General features: G+C 41.9%; 1 protein-coding gene across 1 annotated transcript in view; it reads left to right on the top strand.

Annotated features, from left to right (window-relative positions):
• The window catches only part of BTBD16 (BTB domain containing 16), a 28,259-nt gene extending 12,553 nt beyond the window's left edge, over positions 1-15,706 (top strand). Inside the window, exons 11-17 of the mRNA XM_081863730.1 lie at positions 3,043-3,162; positions 9,325-9,416; positions 12,110-12,192; positions 13,347-13,424; positions 14,068-14,166; positions 15,178-15,366; positions 15,481-15,706. Of these exons, the coding sequence (XP_081719856.1) occupies positions 3,043-3,162; positions 9,325-9,416; positions 12,110-12,192; positions 13,347-13,424; positions 14,068-14,166; positions 15,178-15,366; positions 15,481-15,549 (730 nt within the window). The 3' untranslated portion in view covers positions 15,550-15,706. The remainder of the gene's footprint in view (positions 1-3,042; positions 3,163-9,324; positions 9,417-12,109; positions 12,193-13,346; positions 13,425-14,067; positions 14,167-15,177; positions 15,367-15,480) is intronic.
• The last annotated feature ends 4,011 nt before the right edge of the window (positions 15,707-19,717 follow it).

Here is a 19,717-nt window from a genome sequence, read left to right as displayed (position 1 = left end):
GGCCACTGTAATTGCTCTCTTATGAAAACCACTGTCCTAGCGGATGTGTTATGAAGCAGCAACCTAATTCCGGGGAAAGTCTTACTTAACTTGAGCAAAACAGATTGTTTTTACGCCTATGACATGTTACACTGGGAATTTACATCAGTGACATGTCACATTGGGAGTAAGAGCCTGCCATGTGAATTAGATTTTCTGTGTGTGACTTAGCTTTGCTAGGGCATTAAAGGTTTCTCATGTGGATTCAACAGGTTTCCTCTGATTTCAGGTATCATTTGAATCTGCTTGAGATCTTTGGCTCACCTCTGTCCACTGTCTAGTCCTGGCTGGCAGTGGCTGTCCAGTGCAAGGTTTTTCCCCTAATGCTCATTGATGCACTGAAGGAGGCACAATTTTCACCGATAGGAGAAGTGGTGTGGGGGAGGCTTAAATATTTTGTCTTCGCATGTTGCATTCCTGAGAACAATTGTCCCTATTCACCTTGTTTTGGTTTTTTTAAGCACACAGTGTGATTGCTAATCACATAATTATTAAGGCCCAGAGATTTTGTCAGAAATGGCAATGGGGGCTTTTTGCATGCAAAGCATGTGATCTACCAGAGAGCTTCTGAAATGAAGGATGTGCATTTGTCAAAACAACTACAGTACATTTGACAATGTTTCAGATGTGGCAACACTGTGTCTGCCCTTGTTTTATTCTAGTGATGGAGGTCTGGAGCTAGATAGGAGTCAAACAGTGCATATTAGCAAATACCCCCCCCCCAAAAAAATAAGATGTAGGGTCAGCAAAGAACGCTTGATCATCATGACAGTTCAGTTGCAGTGAGCACAGGTGCCAGTTCCTGTGCTGTTTTACAGGGAAGGCTATCACAGCAACATAGGAACTCAGTAAGAATGTAGCTGCTTCATACTAAGTCAAACCATTGGTCCATCCAGCACAGTAGTCTACAATGATTGGCAGCAACTCCCAAGGGTTTTAAAGAGGGAGCTTCTCCCAGCACAACCTGGAGATTCTGGGGTCCTGGGACCTTTTGCCACCAGTATAGATGTACACCCACTAGGGATGGAGGAGAAATTCAGTAGACATTTAAAGTCAAATCTATCAAATTTAATAACAACAACAACAACAACAACAACAACAACAACAACAACATTATACCCCACTCATCTGGCTGGGTTTCCACAGCCACTCTGGGTGGCTCCCAATATAATAATAATAATAATAATAATAATAATAATAATAATAATGTGACAAAACATCAAACATTTAAAACTTCCCTAAACAGGGCTGCCTTCAGGTGTCTTCTAAAAGTCTTCTAAAATTTGCACTTTCCAGAACAATATGTAAACAGGGACATACATGCACTTATTCAAATTTCATGAAGTTCTCCAAGCAAATAATGATTACAAAAATGCATATATCAGTAGGAAAGTGTGTGTGGAAATGAAGATACGAGTGAAAATACATACAAAAATGCAGTCTGTTAGGGAGGATTGCTTTCAAAAAATGTATACATTACTCAAAACTGCGTATTAAAATGTGTTTATTAGGAGAAATTCACACTAATATGTTTTTTAAGGCAAATTGCTGCAAAATGTGGAACATTTAAGTTATAACTTATATGAGTAACAGAGAGAACCAGAACCGACAGACCTTTCCAGCCCTAGATCCCACTGTCAAGGTCATTCTCCTAGTTCCCACTTGATCACACACCTATGGGCACATTTAATATCTGTGGGTGGGCAGTGGAGAAGATCTGTTCCTTGTTCCTGAAGGTAATCAAAATCAGATATCCGAGAGCTGTGCTATATCAAAACTGAGGGTTGATGAAGGGGTGAGAAATAAATTATTGCTGCTTTCCCACCACCATCCATTTTAGATTCTTGCTTCCGCTAAAACACTTGGTGGCTCCCAGGGGCAGCTATAAGCTCCTTGTTTTGCAGATTTATTTATAGTGTTTGGACAGAATGTCTGCTTTTTGCAAAGATCCCTTTCCCAATGACTTTTAAAGACTGCCTGCTTTTACTTCCAAAATGTTGCTGAAAGCTAGACACATTTTCCATGCTTCTTGTCTTTAAATAGACTCTTGTCTTATCTGAGCAGTTCATTAACTTTGCCCTTCTTGGAAAGCAATTAGCTTCCTCCCACAAAAGTTTTTAAGAGCTGTCCTTAAGTTTCCTCGCTGCCATGTGACTTTCTCAAAAGCTTCTGTCTAGTTAAGTAAGATTCTGCTGAACATCTCCTAGCCCCTAATGTGTAGATGGATGAAGCCAGGAAAATGGGTTTTCACTATGTTAGCTCAAAAACCATGAAGTTTGCAAGTCAGAGGTCCAAACTGAATAGGCTGAACATCAGGTAGGCCACTGGAGAGGTAAAGGAAACACTGACCTAAAATACAAGGTCAGGAACACAGGAACACCCAAGAAAGCAGGTGCATCATTGCATGAAACAGGAATAAACCAATAGCAGAAGTACAGGAAACCCAATGGCCTGAGAAAAAACAGTGTCTATGCAGTGTCAGTGACAGGACACACACTGTCTTTGTTTCAGACAATATCTCATTCTGCAAGGGCACCTTTAATATTAATATTGTACTGATGTTTCACAATTTAACTTTGAATGTAGCCAAGGTTTGCTTGGGACTTTTGACTTTGCTACATCTTGTCCTGGTCCCAACAGAAATCTGAAATGTACCCATGAAAAACTGAGCATTTGTGTCTTTCAATACTACTGAAATGGTTGTTTTTGCCATTTTGGGGACTTGTAACTTACATGTCATGTCAAGTGTTCTGTGTGGAACTGCAGTTAAAAAATATGCCTGATGACATGCTGATCAATGTGCTAAAGTAAATTAAACTAACTTGAAGTGGCTGTATCCAGTTCTTAAAAATAAGCAAAACAGGAAAATATGGTCATCTGAGGAAAATAACTTAAACTTACACTTAATATCTACACTTAAAAATAATGATGTAACTATTTGTTTAGACAAATACAGACACCATACAAACTGGTAGTTCATAAAGATTTTGTTTTGCCTTGCAGGTTATTTACTTTCAATGAATTTCATCTCCTGCGAACTGCACTATGCTGGGTCTTCCTACAACAGAACCCCAAAATTCAGATAATTCCATCTTACGATACTGTCCTCACATATTTTAGCAGGTAATTAAATGTATTTTTAAAATCCCTACTCTACACACCTGTTCATATCAACTGTACATATTTTAAAATTTCTATAAAGTCTAAAAGCAAAATCGCTCACGGAGCAGAAAGTCTTCAGCTGCAGACACTGTCCTCCAATATGGTAAAGAAACAGCATTAAACACACACATGTATGAGGGGATAAACCCCAAAATATAAAAATACAACTAGAGAGTTTGAGGGCCCCACTCAACAGTCAGTATTTTGCAGGAGGGATTCAAGCATCTACCAAAAGTTTAGGTTTGCATAATTAGGCTGTGTAGGTACTAATCTGTTTGTGGCACGGAAATGTAGTTTTTCTCAATCTGGAATCATTTATGCTCAAGCTCATCATGCTGCTTGCATTCTAGATTAATTCTAGATGCTGCCATCCACAAGGGTTGGCGTGTTTTTTGGGATACGTATATAAAAATCCTCACCTTGGTGAGATTATCCACCTTCCCATCACTGAGCATACCACAGGTGAATGAAGAAGGAAGTGGTGATTGCATCATAGTATACACCCATCCACAGTTTCATTGGACAGGTGTGGATACACACATTGCCCTGCTGCCTACCTCTATCTTCAAATAGACCAAGATAATGCAGAATCAATCTGCAATGAGCTTTTATTATTTTGTATGAAACCAGTTTCCCAAGAAGTGCTTTTCAGGGGCAAAAAGTAAGCAATAGCCCTAAATTGTGTGTGGCTTACCTAGAAAAAACAAAACCAAGAGCTTAGTCTCCTTTGATTTTAGAATAAAATGTTCTATGTGCACACCCTTAGAGTGAATGAAAACACTCTGTTGCCCTAGCCTAACAAATCCACTTAAAAAGATTTCCTCTGGTTAGGAAAGTGATGAGGAAATGCACTGAAAAGTGTGGCATGAACAGTAGTTAACAGGAAGACATATACACAAACAATTCAGAACAAATGCTCAACAAAGACCAAATACAATCTGACCTCCGCATACACTTTGTCCAGGTGAACGAGGATGAATGCTCAATAAATAGGTCATCTGGAAAAACCCAGCAGCTGATGACACTAAGCACTTCTAGGCGCCACTGTTTTGGGGTGGGATTCAATCACATATTTTGGAAACTGCTTTGAGGGTGCAGAAGGAGGTTTCGGAGAAGAAAGAGAGGAGGGGGTCAGTCAGGAGAACCAATACACTGGCTGAGGTAGTCCCCACATTCACCTTTTAGACTGAAATAATAAGCAACAAATGGATTTCAAGCCTCTCATATGAAAATGCTTTTCATTATCTTCATTCTTCCCGCTGTCCTCAAACAGATCTTCTTGACATTGCTGTTTTGTTGTTGTTGTTACTATTCCCATAAGACATTCTTTCCTATGAGTCATCTATCAGTATAAAGAAAACACTGTTTGGCTCAAAATGGAGCTCCCCGCTTGGAATCAACCTCTCTCTCTCTCTCTCTCTCTCTCTCTCTCTCTCTCTCTCTCTCGTTTCACCAGGAGATAGGAAATGAGTTGTGAGTGAATCAGTATTTACTAGTTTTACCCAAGAAATACTTTTTATATGAAAAGCTAGTGGAAAATGAGAAATTTTACGATGCACACATGTGCAAGCTGAGTGTGATGCCAGGTTACAACTACGCTGTTCACATTTAAAGTAACATGCATCGCTTTGCAACATCCTCTGTGCTGAAGCATTCTGTTTTCCCAATGATTTTGCAGTCAGGAGTTGCAGAGTTAACTAGCTACACCCCCAGTTTGCACTAAATCTGTTCTAACACTCCTACTTAAGTTCCCTTCAGTTTAAAATGTTTTGTCATTTACACATCTGTATTTATTTAGTTGAAGATTACTTTATGTAACCTGTTGCTATCTTTGGCATCTGGAAACAGAAAAGGAGCGTGCTGCATTTGTGCATTAAGCAATATGACACACTGGAACTTGAAGTCCGCTGTTGGTTATCTAGTTTTCAGTGAGACCCCTTTAAACATGATGAATGGGAATCAAACCAATAGGGTGTGTTGAAACAGGGACAATTATTGAAATATACTTGGAGTTGAGTGTGGATTTCATGCTCTTTATTCAGCTCATAGTAGTGAGGAGGAATGGAAGTTCCTCCAGAATGTTTGCTTTATATACATTATTTACACAATGGGACCCACGTGATTGGCTAATTCCGGGATTCACATGTAGGCTAATCAGGTTGCAGATTCACTTCCACCTGGAGCTGGATTGGGTGGCTCCTGTGGACCAATCAGACTGCTGCATTCTGAATCCTATTGTTCTAGGACCAATCAGACTGCTGCATTCTGAATCCTATTGTTCTAGGACCAATCAGACTGCTGCATTCTGAATCCTATTGTTCTAGGACCAATCAGACTGCTGCAGTCTGAATCCTATTCAACTCAGTACACAACATTTATAGTTCCCCAATCCTAAACATATTATTGGAAAGTAAGTCCTGTTGATTTCAGTGGGACTTACTTGCATCTGATGACTGCAGTTGAACACAAGAGTTATGCATGCTTTAGCACATTGGTTTCTTGGGCTGAAAATGGGCTTATCTCTCTTTTGGATTTCAGTCATATATAGTAGGTCTGGAAAGCCCAATCCAGCAAGTTAGTAAGTGTGACCATTTTATATCTTCCTTTTTTTTTAAGGGAGGAAATCCTACGATCAGCACAGTGGTATTTATTTATTATAATTTAACAGGTGCAAATGTTCCAAGCACAGTTTTCAGTTTGCACAAAAATAGTCTGCTAAAGAGGATTGCTGAATCAAATCAAGGGGAATCCCTTGAGCTGGCACGTGCCTTTCCAGAAAAGAACAACAAAAGAAGCAGATGCACAAAGCTTAGCATTGTTCGGCAGCTGCACCAGCCAGAAATGAGGTAGCTTTGAGCTAGTTTAAAGCCACTCCTCATACATTTTACCCATGCAGCTGTAGGAGAATCTCTACACGGCTGCCAGTTCCCAGTTATTGGCCATTGTCCAAAGAACCATAAAGCTAATTCCACCAGCCAAAGGGAGCTTAAGGTTTGGGTTTCTCCAAACAGTTCATAATTGTATAAATCTGTTTGTTTGTTTGTTTGTTTGTTGTATTTATACATTCCTCTAGGAAGCTCAAGGTGGTGTACTTGGTTAACCACCTCCTCAACTTATCCTCGCAACAACCCTATGGGGGTAGGTTAGGCTGAGAGATAGTGACTGGCCCAAGGTCAGCTGGTGAGCTTCATGACTGAATGGGACTTTGATAGCTGCCCCCCCCCAAAAGTCCTATTCTGACACTAACCACGCAGCTCCAACCATATGAGTTTTAAGTTGCTAACTCCCCACCACACACACAAACATGCAATCTATAGACACTCATGCCATAACCCATTCCCAAATATCCCCCAATTCCTAGGGATAAATTTCAGGGAGGAGAGGTAGGGTTCTGCAGAGGTTAAGGGAAGCTTGCTTTGTGAATGTGAACTTGGTTCAGTCACAGATGGGAAGTGAGGTGCCAAACAAATGTACTTAATATTGTTTAAATATTTTACCCTGTTACCTGCTGGGAGCAGTCTGTTACCTGAAGTGTGGGGTGGAAATTCCTGAAATAAACTGAAATAACATTATAAAGCTGTATTTCAGTGCTCAAGCATTCCTTAACTTTTTGAGTGTTTGAACAAACTTTTGGACACTGCAAGATAATGGAGAATAGAGGCACAGCGGTATTCTAGAAGGCAAATAAGTCTTTTAAAATATGCTTAGTTCAAATAGTTCATATAAAAATATGCTTAGTTCAAATATGCTTACTCAAGAGAGTGCCTTCCAATAATTAGAATGTGAATATCCCTGTGTGTTTTAAGTAGTGCATTCAGCTCAAATATAATGTGCAGAGAAAACAGCTGTTTTCTGTGTAAAGTCGCTGAAAGTGATCTATTGTGTAAAGCAGAGGAAAAAACCACTTTGCAGTTCCTTTCTGCTTTGGAAGTGAACTGCAGCAACAGGCATCTGATTCTTCTCTGACCTTTCAAAGGCAGGGTGTGGGTTGCTTCGATTTCAGAGAACTTACTTCCGGTTGCCTTGCATCTATAAAAATAAAGTATTCAAAGTATCTAGGGAGAGCACTGTTGCAAATGAACGCTGAAAAAGAAGCCAGGAGTGAAGGTGGGGGTTGAGGAGTCGTTTCATTCAGAGCTTCCTTAATGAATGACTGTGATTTAGAGTTGGGTCTATTGTGGGATACCTTGGTTCTTCGGCAAAGAAATACCCATGAAAAGAAGTATACAGTAGTGAGAAAAATGTCCAGCAAAGATCCATAAACAGGAATGGGCAGAGATTTAGGCAGGATCCAAACTGTGGAACTAGTTCAATGGGCTCAAAGGGCCTTTAGGATGCAAGCCTGTGCAGAATTTCATGGGAGTAAGTCCTATCGAACTCAATTTTGAGTAGACATGCTTGTGATACAGCATAGGGGGATTAGCTGTTCAAAGACAAAACTCAAAAATTTCAAGGGTAGGACATGCCACCTTGTGAGCCAAATTTTCCAGCTTCAGGATTCCCTCCCCTTTGTAATCTGCATGTGGATTTGGGGGTGGGTTTTTTGTTTTGTTTTGTTTGGCATGGCATGGCATGGCATGGCATTTCCCTCTGCCACCAAGGGTTATTATATGTCTTCCCCAGTAGAATAAGAAAAAGCATAATGACAGAAACATTATAATTGACACTTCCCTAGGGAGATGAAGATGGATTCTTGGGAATGGTTAATGCTAGGCACTTTTAAAAACAAGGTAGCCTGGACCAGTTTGTGTAAATCAATACAAAGCAAAACAGAAAACTAGCAATGACACTGGCTTGCTTCACTCATTTGGAAAAATTTGGATTGTTTATCAAATATTACCTGAGGACTCCACTTAGATCAGTGAAGCCTTTTGTTTAGTCTACCAGCTCTGTGTTCCTGGCTTCCTCCTCCCTGGCAAGGATTTGGCCTCACACAGCTCCTATTTCCTATTAATCATTATATAACCTAAATGGTTGGTTAGATATTTCCGGCTGTTAATAATGCAGTCAACCTTTGAAACAACCTCTAAGAAACCTTTCATATAACCTTTCAGAGGGTTGGGGTTTTTTAGTGAATTCTTCTTTGTATGTCACTCTCATATAAAACTTTGAGGTGCAAAAAACAAACAAAAAAAAAACCCCACCCCACCCCCAACTGTAAAATCATATGCTTGAATGCTGGCTACATTTGGACGTAATAATAAACTATGGTTTATCATTAAATGAGCCTGTCTAGGTGAACTTTGAGCTTGCACACCTCCCCTCATGTTTCACGGTGTGTGTGATCAGACACATTTCCTTCCATTTCTAACTAACCACAGTTTATTGTTATGTCTGAACCAGGACAACCATGATTTACTGAACCAAGCCAACCTCAAAGATTGGTTTATGAAGCTGGCTTATTTCATTAGACCACACTTACAATTGCCCACTGTACCTCAGAGTGAATGTAACGCTAAACTGTGGCTAGCTGAAAACAGAATAAAAACTTCTGATCTCTTTGCAGACTCAGTGGAAAAGAGGGCAGGGGGAAGAAAAATGACTGAAGCTAGTGTGTTTGTGTCTGTGGCGAGGGTGGGGAGAAGACAGGGTAGAGTGAGTCCTGATTAAGAATAACATCAAGGTAGATGTTTGGAGAACCTACCTGGGGAAACGATTGATTGATTTATTACTTAATTTCCTTACCACTTAATATATTAAAAATATCTCTAAGCAGTGTACAAAACAGCTGAAGCAACAACAGGCACTTAAAACAAAATATTACAAAAATACACAGTTACATATAAAAATGGTACTTTAATACAGAGTTAATTCTTACTGTTGCATTACCATTGGTATCTTCCATACTAGGAAATCAGTTTTGTCTTGGGCAAAGCCTGAAATAAATGCATGTAGAATCTCACTTGCCTTGCATATGAGAATCACATGCATAACTCATTGCAGTGACACATTTTGGCATTTCAACATGTGCACAGAAACCTCACATAATAATCTATTTGCGTTTGTAATGTCTGCAGATGCTTTCCATGTAGAAAATGAATAATAGCTGTAGCAATACTAAGCTTGGATAGGAAATCATGCTGGGTTTAAACAAAGTTTTCTGCTCCATTGTTTTGTTTTTAGCTTACCCAAGATATGTGCCTTCCTGGAAAGGGAAGTAGGACAGCGATACATAGCTATTTTTCAGTCCCTCCGTTTACATGGCATCACTTCAAGTAAGTTTACTTTTTCTTTAGAACCTAAACCTACTGTCACAATCAGTTTTTCAAATCAAAATGCACTCCCAAATTTTGTGTGCCCCACTCCATAGGTCTGCTCTGCCTTCTTTAATATAAAATTACATATGCATATGGCACTTTGCAAATAACAGGTTTCAGAAGTCTCTATCCCAAGGGGCTTATAATCTTAAAATAGAGATATAGGAAGGAGCAGAGGAAGGAACTGGAAGCAGGAGTTTACAGGGGAAGAGCATGTGATTACTTCCATTACACATACTTGGGCTTAGTTGCAATAAGACGGTTTAAATACTTGGAGGAAATGCACAAGGAGTGTGTGTGCGTGTGCGTGCGTGCATGCACGCATATAACACACAGACACAAAACTACTAGTATATGCATGTATATAACTGCAAATAGAGAGTCATTTCTAACTAAGGTCTGCTTAGAGTAGACCTACTGAAATTAATTAAACTAAATTAGCCATGCACATTGGGTCTACTCTGAGTAGATGTAGCACTGGAGACCACGCATGTATCCAAAACATTCCATGCATATTTTCTTTATGTGTTTCCTCCATTCGTTTCAGCAAAATCCATTGCAGCTATCTCTTTTTTGAAACAAATTCAACATTCCATGATACTAGAAATTGGGTCCTCCCTTAAAAGAGGGTACGTACTGCGGTGGGACCTGGAAAACCAACACCCTGTGTTGTGGGTGGGTCCGATTGGACAGCCACAACACTCAATTGGTAGGTCCCTCGAAGCTGGGTACAATCTGGCCAATGGGACGCAGTCCAAACGGTTCGAGGGACCTATTTATGCCCATGCACGTGACCCAGAGCTTCCTCTTTCGGCGCGTGCATTCGGAACACTGGCCCACCTCTCCCTACTTTTAGGACTTGTGCGCTTGTCCTTGTTATGCCGTCATACGTCGTCTGTTATTGGGACAGAGGCACAGCAGGAATTTTCCCCACGTGCCTGATTGGCTGTTGACATTTGGGTTTCGCCTGCCGCGTAGCAATTCATCACAACTTATAAGGTTGCTGATAGGCTCTGGTTCAGGTGATAGGGATGGGAGAAGGCTCTCGCCATCCCTGGAGAGTTTTGGAGAACTCAAAGGCTTGCCACATTTTTGTGACATGTTGGTTGGTCCTAATAAAAGCATTAACCAAGTGCAGACATTGACGTTTCTACTTTCTGTTGTAATGCCTCTCACTATTTAATGCTTATCCAGCACCAACTACGTGAAAGGCACTTTTTGTACATTTTGCAATGTGAGAGGGAAAGAAGAATGGAAGCTTATTGTCATGCGCCCTTTAAAAGAAACCACATTTAACAAGAAATCTTTTTGATTCACCCACTTTGTCAGTACATTTGTTTTGGAACAATAGCTGCTTTCAATAGCAAGCCCATGTTACATTGACTTCTTTCAGCCTGAATACTGTGATGACATCATGCAAAGCCATTTCTGGCCATGAAACTGAAATGCATACTTTGCTATACGCAAACAGCACTGCATTCTTCGGCAGCAGTAGCACAGACAAGAGCCCAGATTAATTTCTTCCTCATTGTGCTGTGAGCATCTCAAAAAGCAGGTTAATGTAAAACCCAGCCAAATGTTGTTAAACCTGATTCTTGGCATTTGTGTCTGGCCTGCAGAAGCACAGGGAAGGAAGAATGGCACCCCTGCAAACATCCCAGTTGTTGAAACAATTGAGGATCTGTGCATGGTTGTCAAAAAGAAAACTTTATCTGATGGTTTTTAATTTTGGTGGAATGCTGAGCAAAAGCAGGAAGTGGCACTGTGCAGAAAGTATAAAGGAGAGTCAACTTGGACAAAGTAGTCATTGAACTAAGTGAGTGGTGCCATAGCTAGACAGGTGGATGGGAGAGGATAGATTTATATCAGGGGTAAAGGTAAAGATAAAGGGACCCCTGACCATTAGGTCCAGTCATGACTGACTCTGGGGTTGCGGCGCTCATCTCATTTTATTGGCCGAGAGAGCCGGCTAAAAGCTTCCGGGTCATGTGGCCAGCATGACTAAGCCGCTTCTGGCGAACCAGAGCAGCGCACAGAAACGCCGTTTACCTTCCCACCAGAGCGGTACCTATTTATCTATTCGCACTTTGACATGCTTTAGAACTGCTAGGTTGGCAAGAGCAAGGACCGAGCAACGGGAGCTCACCCCGTCACGGGGATTCAAACCACCGACCTTCTGATTGGCAAGTCCTAGGCTCTGTAGTTTAACCCACAGCGCCACCCGCATCCCTCATACCAGGGGTAGGATTCTTTTTTCTGTTGAGGGTTTGCATTCCCATAAGGCTGATACATTGAAGGGGCACATGATGATGTGGTCAGGGCCACCCCTTTCTCTGTCTTTCTGCAACCCGTTCTCTCCTGACAAATTCATCAGTTCCTCTCTCTGCGTTGACCTCACAGCTTCTTAGCTGCTCATATTCTTCAACAAAGTGTGGCCTTAAAATCCCACCTCACATGCCTGGGCTTCCCTTTTGCATTCTTGCTGCGTCTCCCCTTTCCAAAAACTCTTCCTGCTTTTAGTGTTGTGCCTGCAAAGCCTTGCAAGTGCATCACCAATAATATCAGACTCAGCAGGTGCAGTGACATCTCTTTATTGTTTTCTGATTACCAGAAATTTAATAATAATTCATTTTCCTCTCTTCTTCCCAAAGGCAGGCATCTGGAGGAACTCTGGGAAATTAACTTCCTTCCTCTGCCGTGGCTGACGAGGATCTTGTCTGATCATTACCATGCAGTGAGTTGGTATGCTTACTATACTGAGCAAATGGGGGGATTTTAGTTCTTTTTAACTTCACAGTTTTCCTCTCTGCTATATTTTCCTAGTACCGTATTTTTTGCTCTTTAAGACGCACTTTTTCCCTCCTAAAAAGTAAGGGGAAATGTGTGTGCATCTTATGGGGCAAATGCGGGCTGCACAGCTATCCCAGAAGCCAGAATAGCAAGAGGGATCGCTGCTTTCACTGTGCTGAAAAGGCTTTGTGTTGCTTTCTCTGAAGCCAGAACAGCAAGAGGGATCGCTGCGCAGCGATCCCTCTTGCTGTTTTGGCTTCTGAGATTCAGAATATTTTTTTTCTTGTTTTCCTCCTCCGAAAACTAGGTGCGTCTTATGGTCTAGTGTGTCTTATAGAGCAAAAAATAAGGTATGTCTATAAAAATCCAGGCCTTCTTTGAAGTATGTAGAGGCTTTTCATTCAGGTCGGACACTGAAAACAGATACACAATGGAGAAGTGTACATAGAAGCATGGACCTAATTTCTAACATTGTTTAAGGGAAATAATGATGAATCAGTAATGATGAAGCCATGACAGTTCACACCCTGGACATCTCTTGTTAAAATGAATGCATTAAAACCATGATGTCCCAGGTGTGAACTGTCATGGCTTCCCCCAAAGAATCCTGGAACTGTAGTTTGTTGAGGGAAGCCGAGGGTTGTTCAGAGACTCTGTTCCCCTCAAACAGCCACAGTTCTCAGACTGCCACACTGAACAACTTGGCCACCACATTCTGTACTAGCTCCGACCTCCACACCATCTTCAAGGGCAGCCCCATGTAGGATACATTGCAGTAGTACAGGCAGGAAGTCACCATAACATGGACAACTGAGTCCAGGCTGTCATAGTTGATGAACCAGACTAAGCTGGGCATTGGCATCCCTGGCCACAGAATCCTCTTGATACTCCAGTGTCTAGCTGGAATCCAGGAGCATTTCCTGAGAACAAGCTTGTTCCTTCAGGGGGAGTACTACAACCCCTTCAAAACAGGTTGTATACCTAATTCCTAGACATGGGAACCACCCATGTTAGGCTAAAGCACTGAATTGGCACCTGTGTTTTATTGAAAAAAAATTGAACTCTTGAACTCTATATGAAGTTTTCTTTTCCTTTCAGCTAGAGAATGGTGGTGACATGGTATTTCAGAGAGACTTTAACACTCAGGCAGTGAGATTTGGTCTGGTGCTTACACAGGTAGGTCACTATTAAAACGTGAAGAATTTCTACACAGGATGGAGGGCAGGAGACCGTCTGCTGGCAAAACATTTCACATAACATAACATGACGATGGGAGGGATATGCATGAATATGAGAGAAAGAAAGAGAAAGGATTTAATATATACCGGTATGCTAAAATTGGCTGAAAGATCCTGTTGCTGTCAGCTCTGAAATCACTGGCCGAGATAACGTTTTAAACTGTTCTTATACCATTTTTACCATTTCCTCCAATTGTTGATGTGTTTGCCATCCTGGGGTCTTTCAGGAGGAAGGGTGGTATATAAATTGAATGAATGAATGAATGAATGAATGAATGAATGAATACAGACTGAACTTGGGGGGATGGGAAGGCAAAATTGTGGCAAGAATTAGTGAGGTGAATGTTGTCCATACCTACAGAGTAACTTGCAAGCAATGGGCAACCGTTCAGTCTTTTGTGAGGTTCCCACGGTCCTTCCTCTTAGAGGTCACTAGGTCAGCTGCTCTGTTGAATCCAGACTTCTCTTAATGGCCCTCTCACAATAATTACAGATCTTTTTGCTGACATAACTTTGAAATCAACTGGGATAAAGCTGCATTTTTATTTTTATTTTAAAAAATAATCTCTTGGTTACTTCAGGAGCCAAGGTACCATTCAGAAATAATTTCCATTTATGGATTCTTCTTTGAGATAAAAGCAGTAAAACATGATGCTTCAGCCTACAGTTTTTACATGCAGGTAAGAAAAGCATTTCTGTGGTTCTCTCTAACTTGGGCCACCATCAATCTTTAGGGAGATGAATAAAACATTGAACTAGGCTACACCCTGAAAACAATAAATTTCCACAAGGAAGATTGTGTCACTGGCATTTTTTGCTATAAAGAGGAGGGAAATAGTGTTAAGGCTGACTTGCAAAACTGGGCAGAAGTGCTCTTGTGCAACTCCCCATTAGGGTGGCCAAGGAGTATAGGGATCCTACCCCTTTAATAGTCAGGTAGACTTGAGCAGTACGGCAGGTGTAGACAAAGGGTATGTATATATTGCCATTCCAGCTCCATTGCACTCGCACCTCTGGTGTCTGAAGTCAAGAACACATGGCATTAGCTTCAACTCTTATGTATCCTGCAGCTTCTCCTATTGGATGCTTTCTCCTCAAACCAACTTCCTTCCGACTTGAAAATGCAAGTCACAGCTTAGTTGAGGTATATACAGTTCAGACAGCCATTCCACATGTGCAGGTAAACAAATCAGATAATATGAAGACACCATCACCTGCTCTCTAGTTGTGTACAGCAAATGCAACATGAAATGCACAAGGGAATGGGAGTGGCCACCTTGCTTGCCTGTGCAGCTACTAATGTGTACTGTACATACCCAAAGGAAAAACAATGGGAGCTAGGAAGATCAGTTAGGTAAAAAGAGATTGATCTACAGTGGTACCTCTGGTTACGTACTTAATTCTTTACGGAGGTCTGTTCTTAAGCTGAAACTGTTCTTAACCCGAAGCACCACTTTAGCTAATGGGGCCTCCTGCTGCCACCGCGCCACCGGAGCATGATTTCTGTTCTCATCCTGAAGCAAAGTTCTTAACCCGAGGTAAAATTTCTGGGTTAACGGAGTCTGTAACCTGAAGTGTATGTAACCCGCGGTACCACTGTACCTTGAATTAGGATTTTCTTGGTGGAGGTTTTTGAGTACCTTCAGCTCACAGACGCTGACAAATATCAATTTAACTCTGTGTCATTTCAGAGAGTCAAACATGCAGATCCAATTATATCTTTTTTTACTGCCGAACGGAGTCCTGTCAGTTTAAAGGAGACACGTGAAGTTAAGTATGAAATCAAAGCACAGTGTCAGATAGATGGGAAATGGGAAGAGTTCACTACAGAGAGACTTACTCAAAGGTTTGGAGTTAAGAAGCCCAGCTGTAAAAGCATGGTAAGTCAGGGAAGGGAGCACTTTGTACATTTGAAAAACAAAATTGTTACATTGACTTCCAAAATAGCATAGATAGAAACTTGAGTGCTAACTCTTGCCTCTTTCTGAACGCAGGTTTTGAAAGCATGCATACCATCGGTTCCAATCTACGTGACCTTTTCTCTTCTTTTCCCAACATCGTAAGAGACAGCAAGCACTCTCTGGGCAGCTCTGCTGAAGGACTCATTTTGACACCTAGCATATGCATAGGAGTGTTAATATCATACGTCTAAGGGCTTGCACTGGTCAGGCAGGTGATCACATTTCGCATAACAGGAGAATAAACTGCACCCTTCCCTCATGCTCAGCTCATTTAGACATTAATCCCTATTTGCATTGTACTCTTGTTTCCTGTGGCAAATGCTGCAAATAGATTGCAATTGCTTAGGTGTAGCTTCAAATTACCAATCTGGTGCCCACTAGCAAATGAAGGGCATAAACCGTTACTCCCACATGGATGCAAACAGCCGTGTGTATGGCATTTTAGAGAGCTTTCTTTTTCCACTCTCCCCAGCTGGCCTTCAGCCAGGTGCACTACAGCACATCTAGTCGTTATTGATTTCGGGAAGCCATTAATGTTGCTCACATAAAAGTGTCAGGTAACCCCACCTAGTCTAGCCCTCATTCCATTTCACAGGCTACTGTACAAATAAAAGCAAGAGCCACCTCCATACCAGGAAACTGGAGATCAAGCACCCCAAGCAATCCTAGTTTATACTTAAATTCTTCTGCCAGAATCACCAACATTGTCTAAATCCTGAGATAGAATCTAAATGTATGGCCTTATAGCTTTGCTCTTGCTCTATCTCAAATTGCCTGTAGAGCCCCACCAGGTAGGTGTTTTATTGTAATCTGCAATATGTTCTTGAAAACAGTAACAGTGCAATAGTGGTGGGTGTATTCTGCTTTAGTTCTCTTATGCTTCTCCAGTTCTACCACATTTTCACTGTCCAGAGGACAAGAACAAACCAGAACATTGGTGTGTGTAATGGTTCTAGGGGTTCCTCGTGCGTAAACCGGTGCAACACCTGGCTGGGTTGCCTGAGTGAACCTTTTCTGTCTGGACAGCCACTCACCCATGGCTGCCTCAATCGCTGGCAGAATCCGTCAGTGGGCGTTTCTTGAACTTCTTCCAGCAAAGAAGCTCTTTGACGCCTAGTCTCCTCCTACTCTCCCTGCGCGGAAGCCTTCTGCGCAAGGAGGGTGTAGGCAGCGGAGGACCCTTACTCTCCCCGCTGGTCCCTGGCAAGGAGTCATGGGACCGCCTCACCGATTCCCCCATCTGCCCCCCTTCTCCACTGGTGCTACGCTGATTCTCTTTCCCAGAAGATGGGCTGCCTCTCCCCATCCCGGGACGCTCTCTGGGACCCCTCCGGAGCCGCTCTCTCCCTCCGGCCCTGATGGCAGTTCCCTGACAGTGTGCTATAAAAAGTTTGAGGATATCATCAGCACGTTATGAGATGTGCACTGATTGGAAATGAAGCAGCATGACTGCCTCAGAACTTTTGCAGGTACAAACAGTGTGGAAGGTAGGGTTGCATATAGCTGCCCCAATAGCATCAGGAGCATAAATCATCTTGAATGCACAAGAAAAGGGATTTCTGGAGGGACCTTTAGTTATTCCGGTAATGGAAGGGGGAGACGAGGAGAGCCTGTTTATGCCCAGCCTTGCCGGTTGCTAGTTGTAACCCGAACCACACTCCTTATTAAACCCGACAACTCCCAGGTGAGGTGAATTCTGGGAGGTCAAGCAACTGCTTCCAAAGGGACTTGGAGACACCACACCCTGCACTTCTCAGCTAAATCCCTCTCTGTTTATCAGAAACAACAGGCCTAGCACCCAGGTGCCTTTCCCGCCCTGCAATTCAACACAGCCTGTTGTTTCCCCTTGGAATCCCACTCTTTCACCCACATAGTATGCTTCCAGTGGCAAGGCACACGGGAGATCACAAGAATGCTTGGCATAAACCTACTTTAGACCCCAACAGTCAAATTGCATGAAGTTTTATTAAGAATAAAGCAGGAAGAGAGGACAAATGAACAAAACATGATGAGGAAAATAAAAGGAGCCTGTTGGTTCAAAGCTATCCAACCTAACCTTGCTACTTACAAACAGGCTTCTGGTTTTCTCATGAACAATGTTTCCTTTATTTTTGGTTTCTTAATGTAGTGTTCTGCTTCTTCCTTTTGTCCTCCTGATTTTTAAAATTCTAAATAAGCTTCTTACCATTGGCTGTGGGGTTCATTTATGTATTTCTTCCAGACTCTCCCCACGGGAGCGAACCTGATGTTCCCCATAAGATCTCCTACCCACTACCTTTACGTGAACTGGATGGGTGCGTGACTAGGGTGGCTACCAGCCCTGCTGCCTCCTTTTGTCTTTGGACTACAACTTCCAACTTTGCTGGTCAAGGGCCCAACCACATCTGGAAGGCACCATGAAATGAAGGAAGGTCCTTTAAAAGTCATTCAAACAGAGGACTATCCTCTGTCACACTGCATGTGAAAGGCAGCATGTGAAAGTCTGGCAGCACATCTCCTTGCCTTCATTTGGTTGTACGGTGTGGCCAAATTGGTTCATTATTTTCAGGGCTGTGAAAGTTTTCCTGGAAGCTGCTTTAACCAGTCATCTTGTCAATGACTGTCAAGGTCATTTTGGGAGGTGGCATCCACTCTCTTGTTCTCTGCCACCCCACACAGCATGTGTGCCTGCTTTTAACATGCCATTGCTGATACAAGCAACGACATAGTGGCAGGCCTGTTGTCTAGCCGGGGAGACGGAGAGGGAGATACAATAGCCATCTTCAAATATCTAAAGGGCTGCCACATGGAATATGGACCAAGCTTGATTTCTCCAGCTCTGGAGGGCAGGACCCAAATCAATGGCTTCGAGAAAGGAGATTCTGACTAAAACATCAGGAAGAACACTCTGGCAAAATGAAAAAAAACTGTCCAGTAGCACCTTAGAGACCTAAGGTGCTACTGGACAATTTTTTTATTTATTTCAACTGCGTCAGACCAACATGGCTACCTACCTGTATCTAGAACTTTCTGGCAGTAAGAGCTGTTTGACAGTGGAACAGACTCACACCAGAGCCTGTTCTTCATTGGAGGTTTTTCAGCACACAGGCTGGATGGTCACCTGTCGTGTAGATTCCTGTACTGCAAAGGTTGGACTAGATGACCCTTCCAACTCCTCAGTTCTATGATTTTATTATTCTGCCTTGTAAGCTTCAGTTTGCCTTCCTGCGCTTCTGTGGAGTTGTTACAGAAAAATACAGAAGATTGTGGTTGGTGCTTATTCATGACCCAGCTGAATAAAGCATACTTTGTTGTAAAATATCAAAGTGTTCCTGGCCCATTAGATAAGAGCAGCAACCTCAGTTTGGAAGCTAATGTGCAGGAAGGCTGAGTAAAACACACTATTTCATTTGGAGAACCGTAGCTAATGGCCAATTAATACAATCCTTTACATGCGGTCAGTTGTGAGGACAGAGCACAGTTGCCTGTAAGCCTAAAATAAGTGCAAAGGCAGTAAAATGGTTGTCCTACTGTTAAAAAGTGTGTGTGTGTGTGTGTGTGTGTGTGTGTGTGTGTAAGCACCCTGGGGTTCCCTGGAGAAAAGTGAAGGATATAAATTTAATAATTTATAGTTCAAGATACAGAAGTTATTTCAAGAAATCTAACCAGGAAAAAAGATGAAAGAAGAAAAACAGCATGGAATCACAAATCCTGCAAAAAAAACAACAACAACCCAAAACCCCCTTACCTGCATTGTCCACCAAATTTCAACTCTGTCCTTTAAATTTAAGCACATGCACATCAAGAACAGCAAAGGTCAGAATCACAATTTGCATCTGCTAATAATACAAATACCCACAGAGTCAAAACGTGGGTGTTACAGGAAGCATAGGTCAGTATGTCAGTGTGGGTGAATATAGGAAACATGATGTAATTGCTGGCGGCTGTCAACGATATTTCTGTATTTATAAACAAACAAAGAGTTCAGTCCCAATGTCAGAGCTTCACCAAAAGAAAAGAACAAAATGGAAAAATGTTGATGTCATAAATTTATTTCTGCAGAAATAAATCTCATTATTTCCATTATTGTTTCTATTCTCTTTCTCAGGGAAACTGTGGTGACAAAATATATATTAAGTTAATAAACTCATATACTGCCTTTTGGGGTTGTGTGGAAATTAAACCTTAGTCAAATTGTTGAGGCCCGCTTGGAACTAAATAGGCAGCAGTATTGGTGCAGTCTGCTTCAGCTGCTCTATAAAAGTTGAAAGTTTAAGACTGCACGTCAGGA

The sequence above is a fragment of the Podarcis erhardii genome (genome assembly GCF_964252035.2).
Source record: "Podarcis erhardii genome assembly, chromosome: 5".
Lineage (NCBI taxonomy): Eukaryota > Metazoa > Chordata > Lepidosauria > Squamata > Lacertidae > Podarcis > Podarcis erhardii.
Note: the sequence above shows the minus strand (reverse complement) of the source record. Positions and strands in the feature narration are given on the sequence as shown.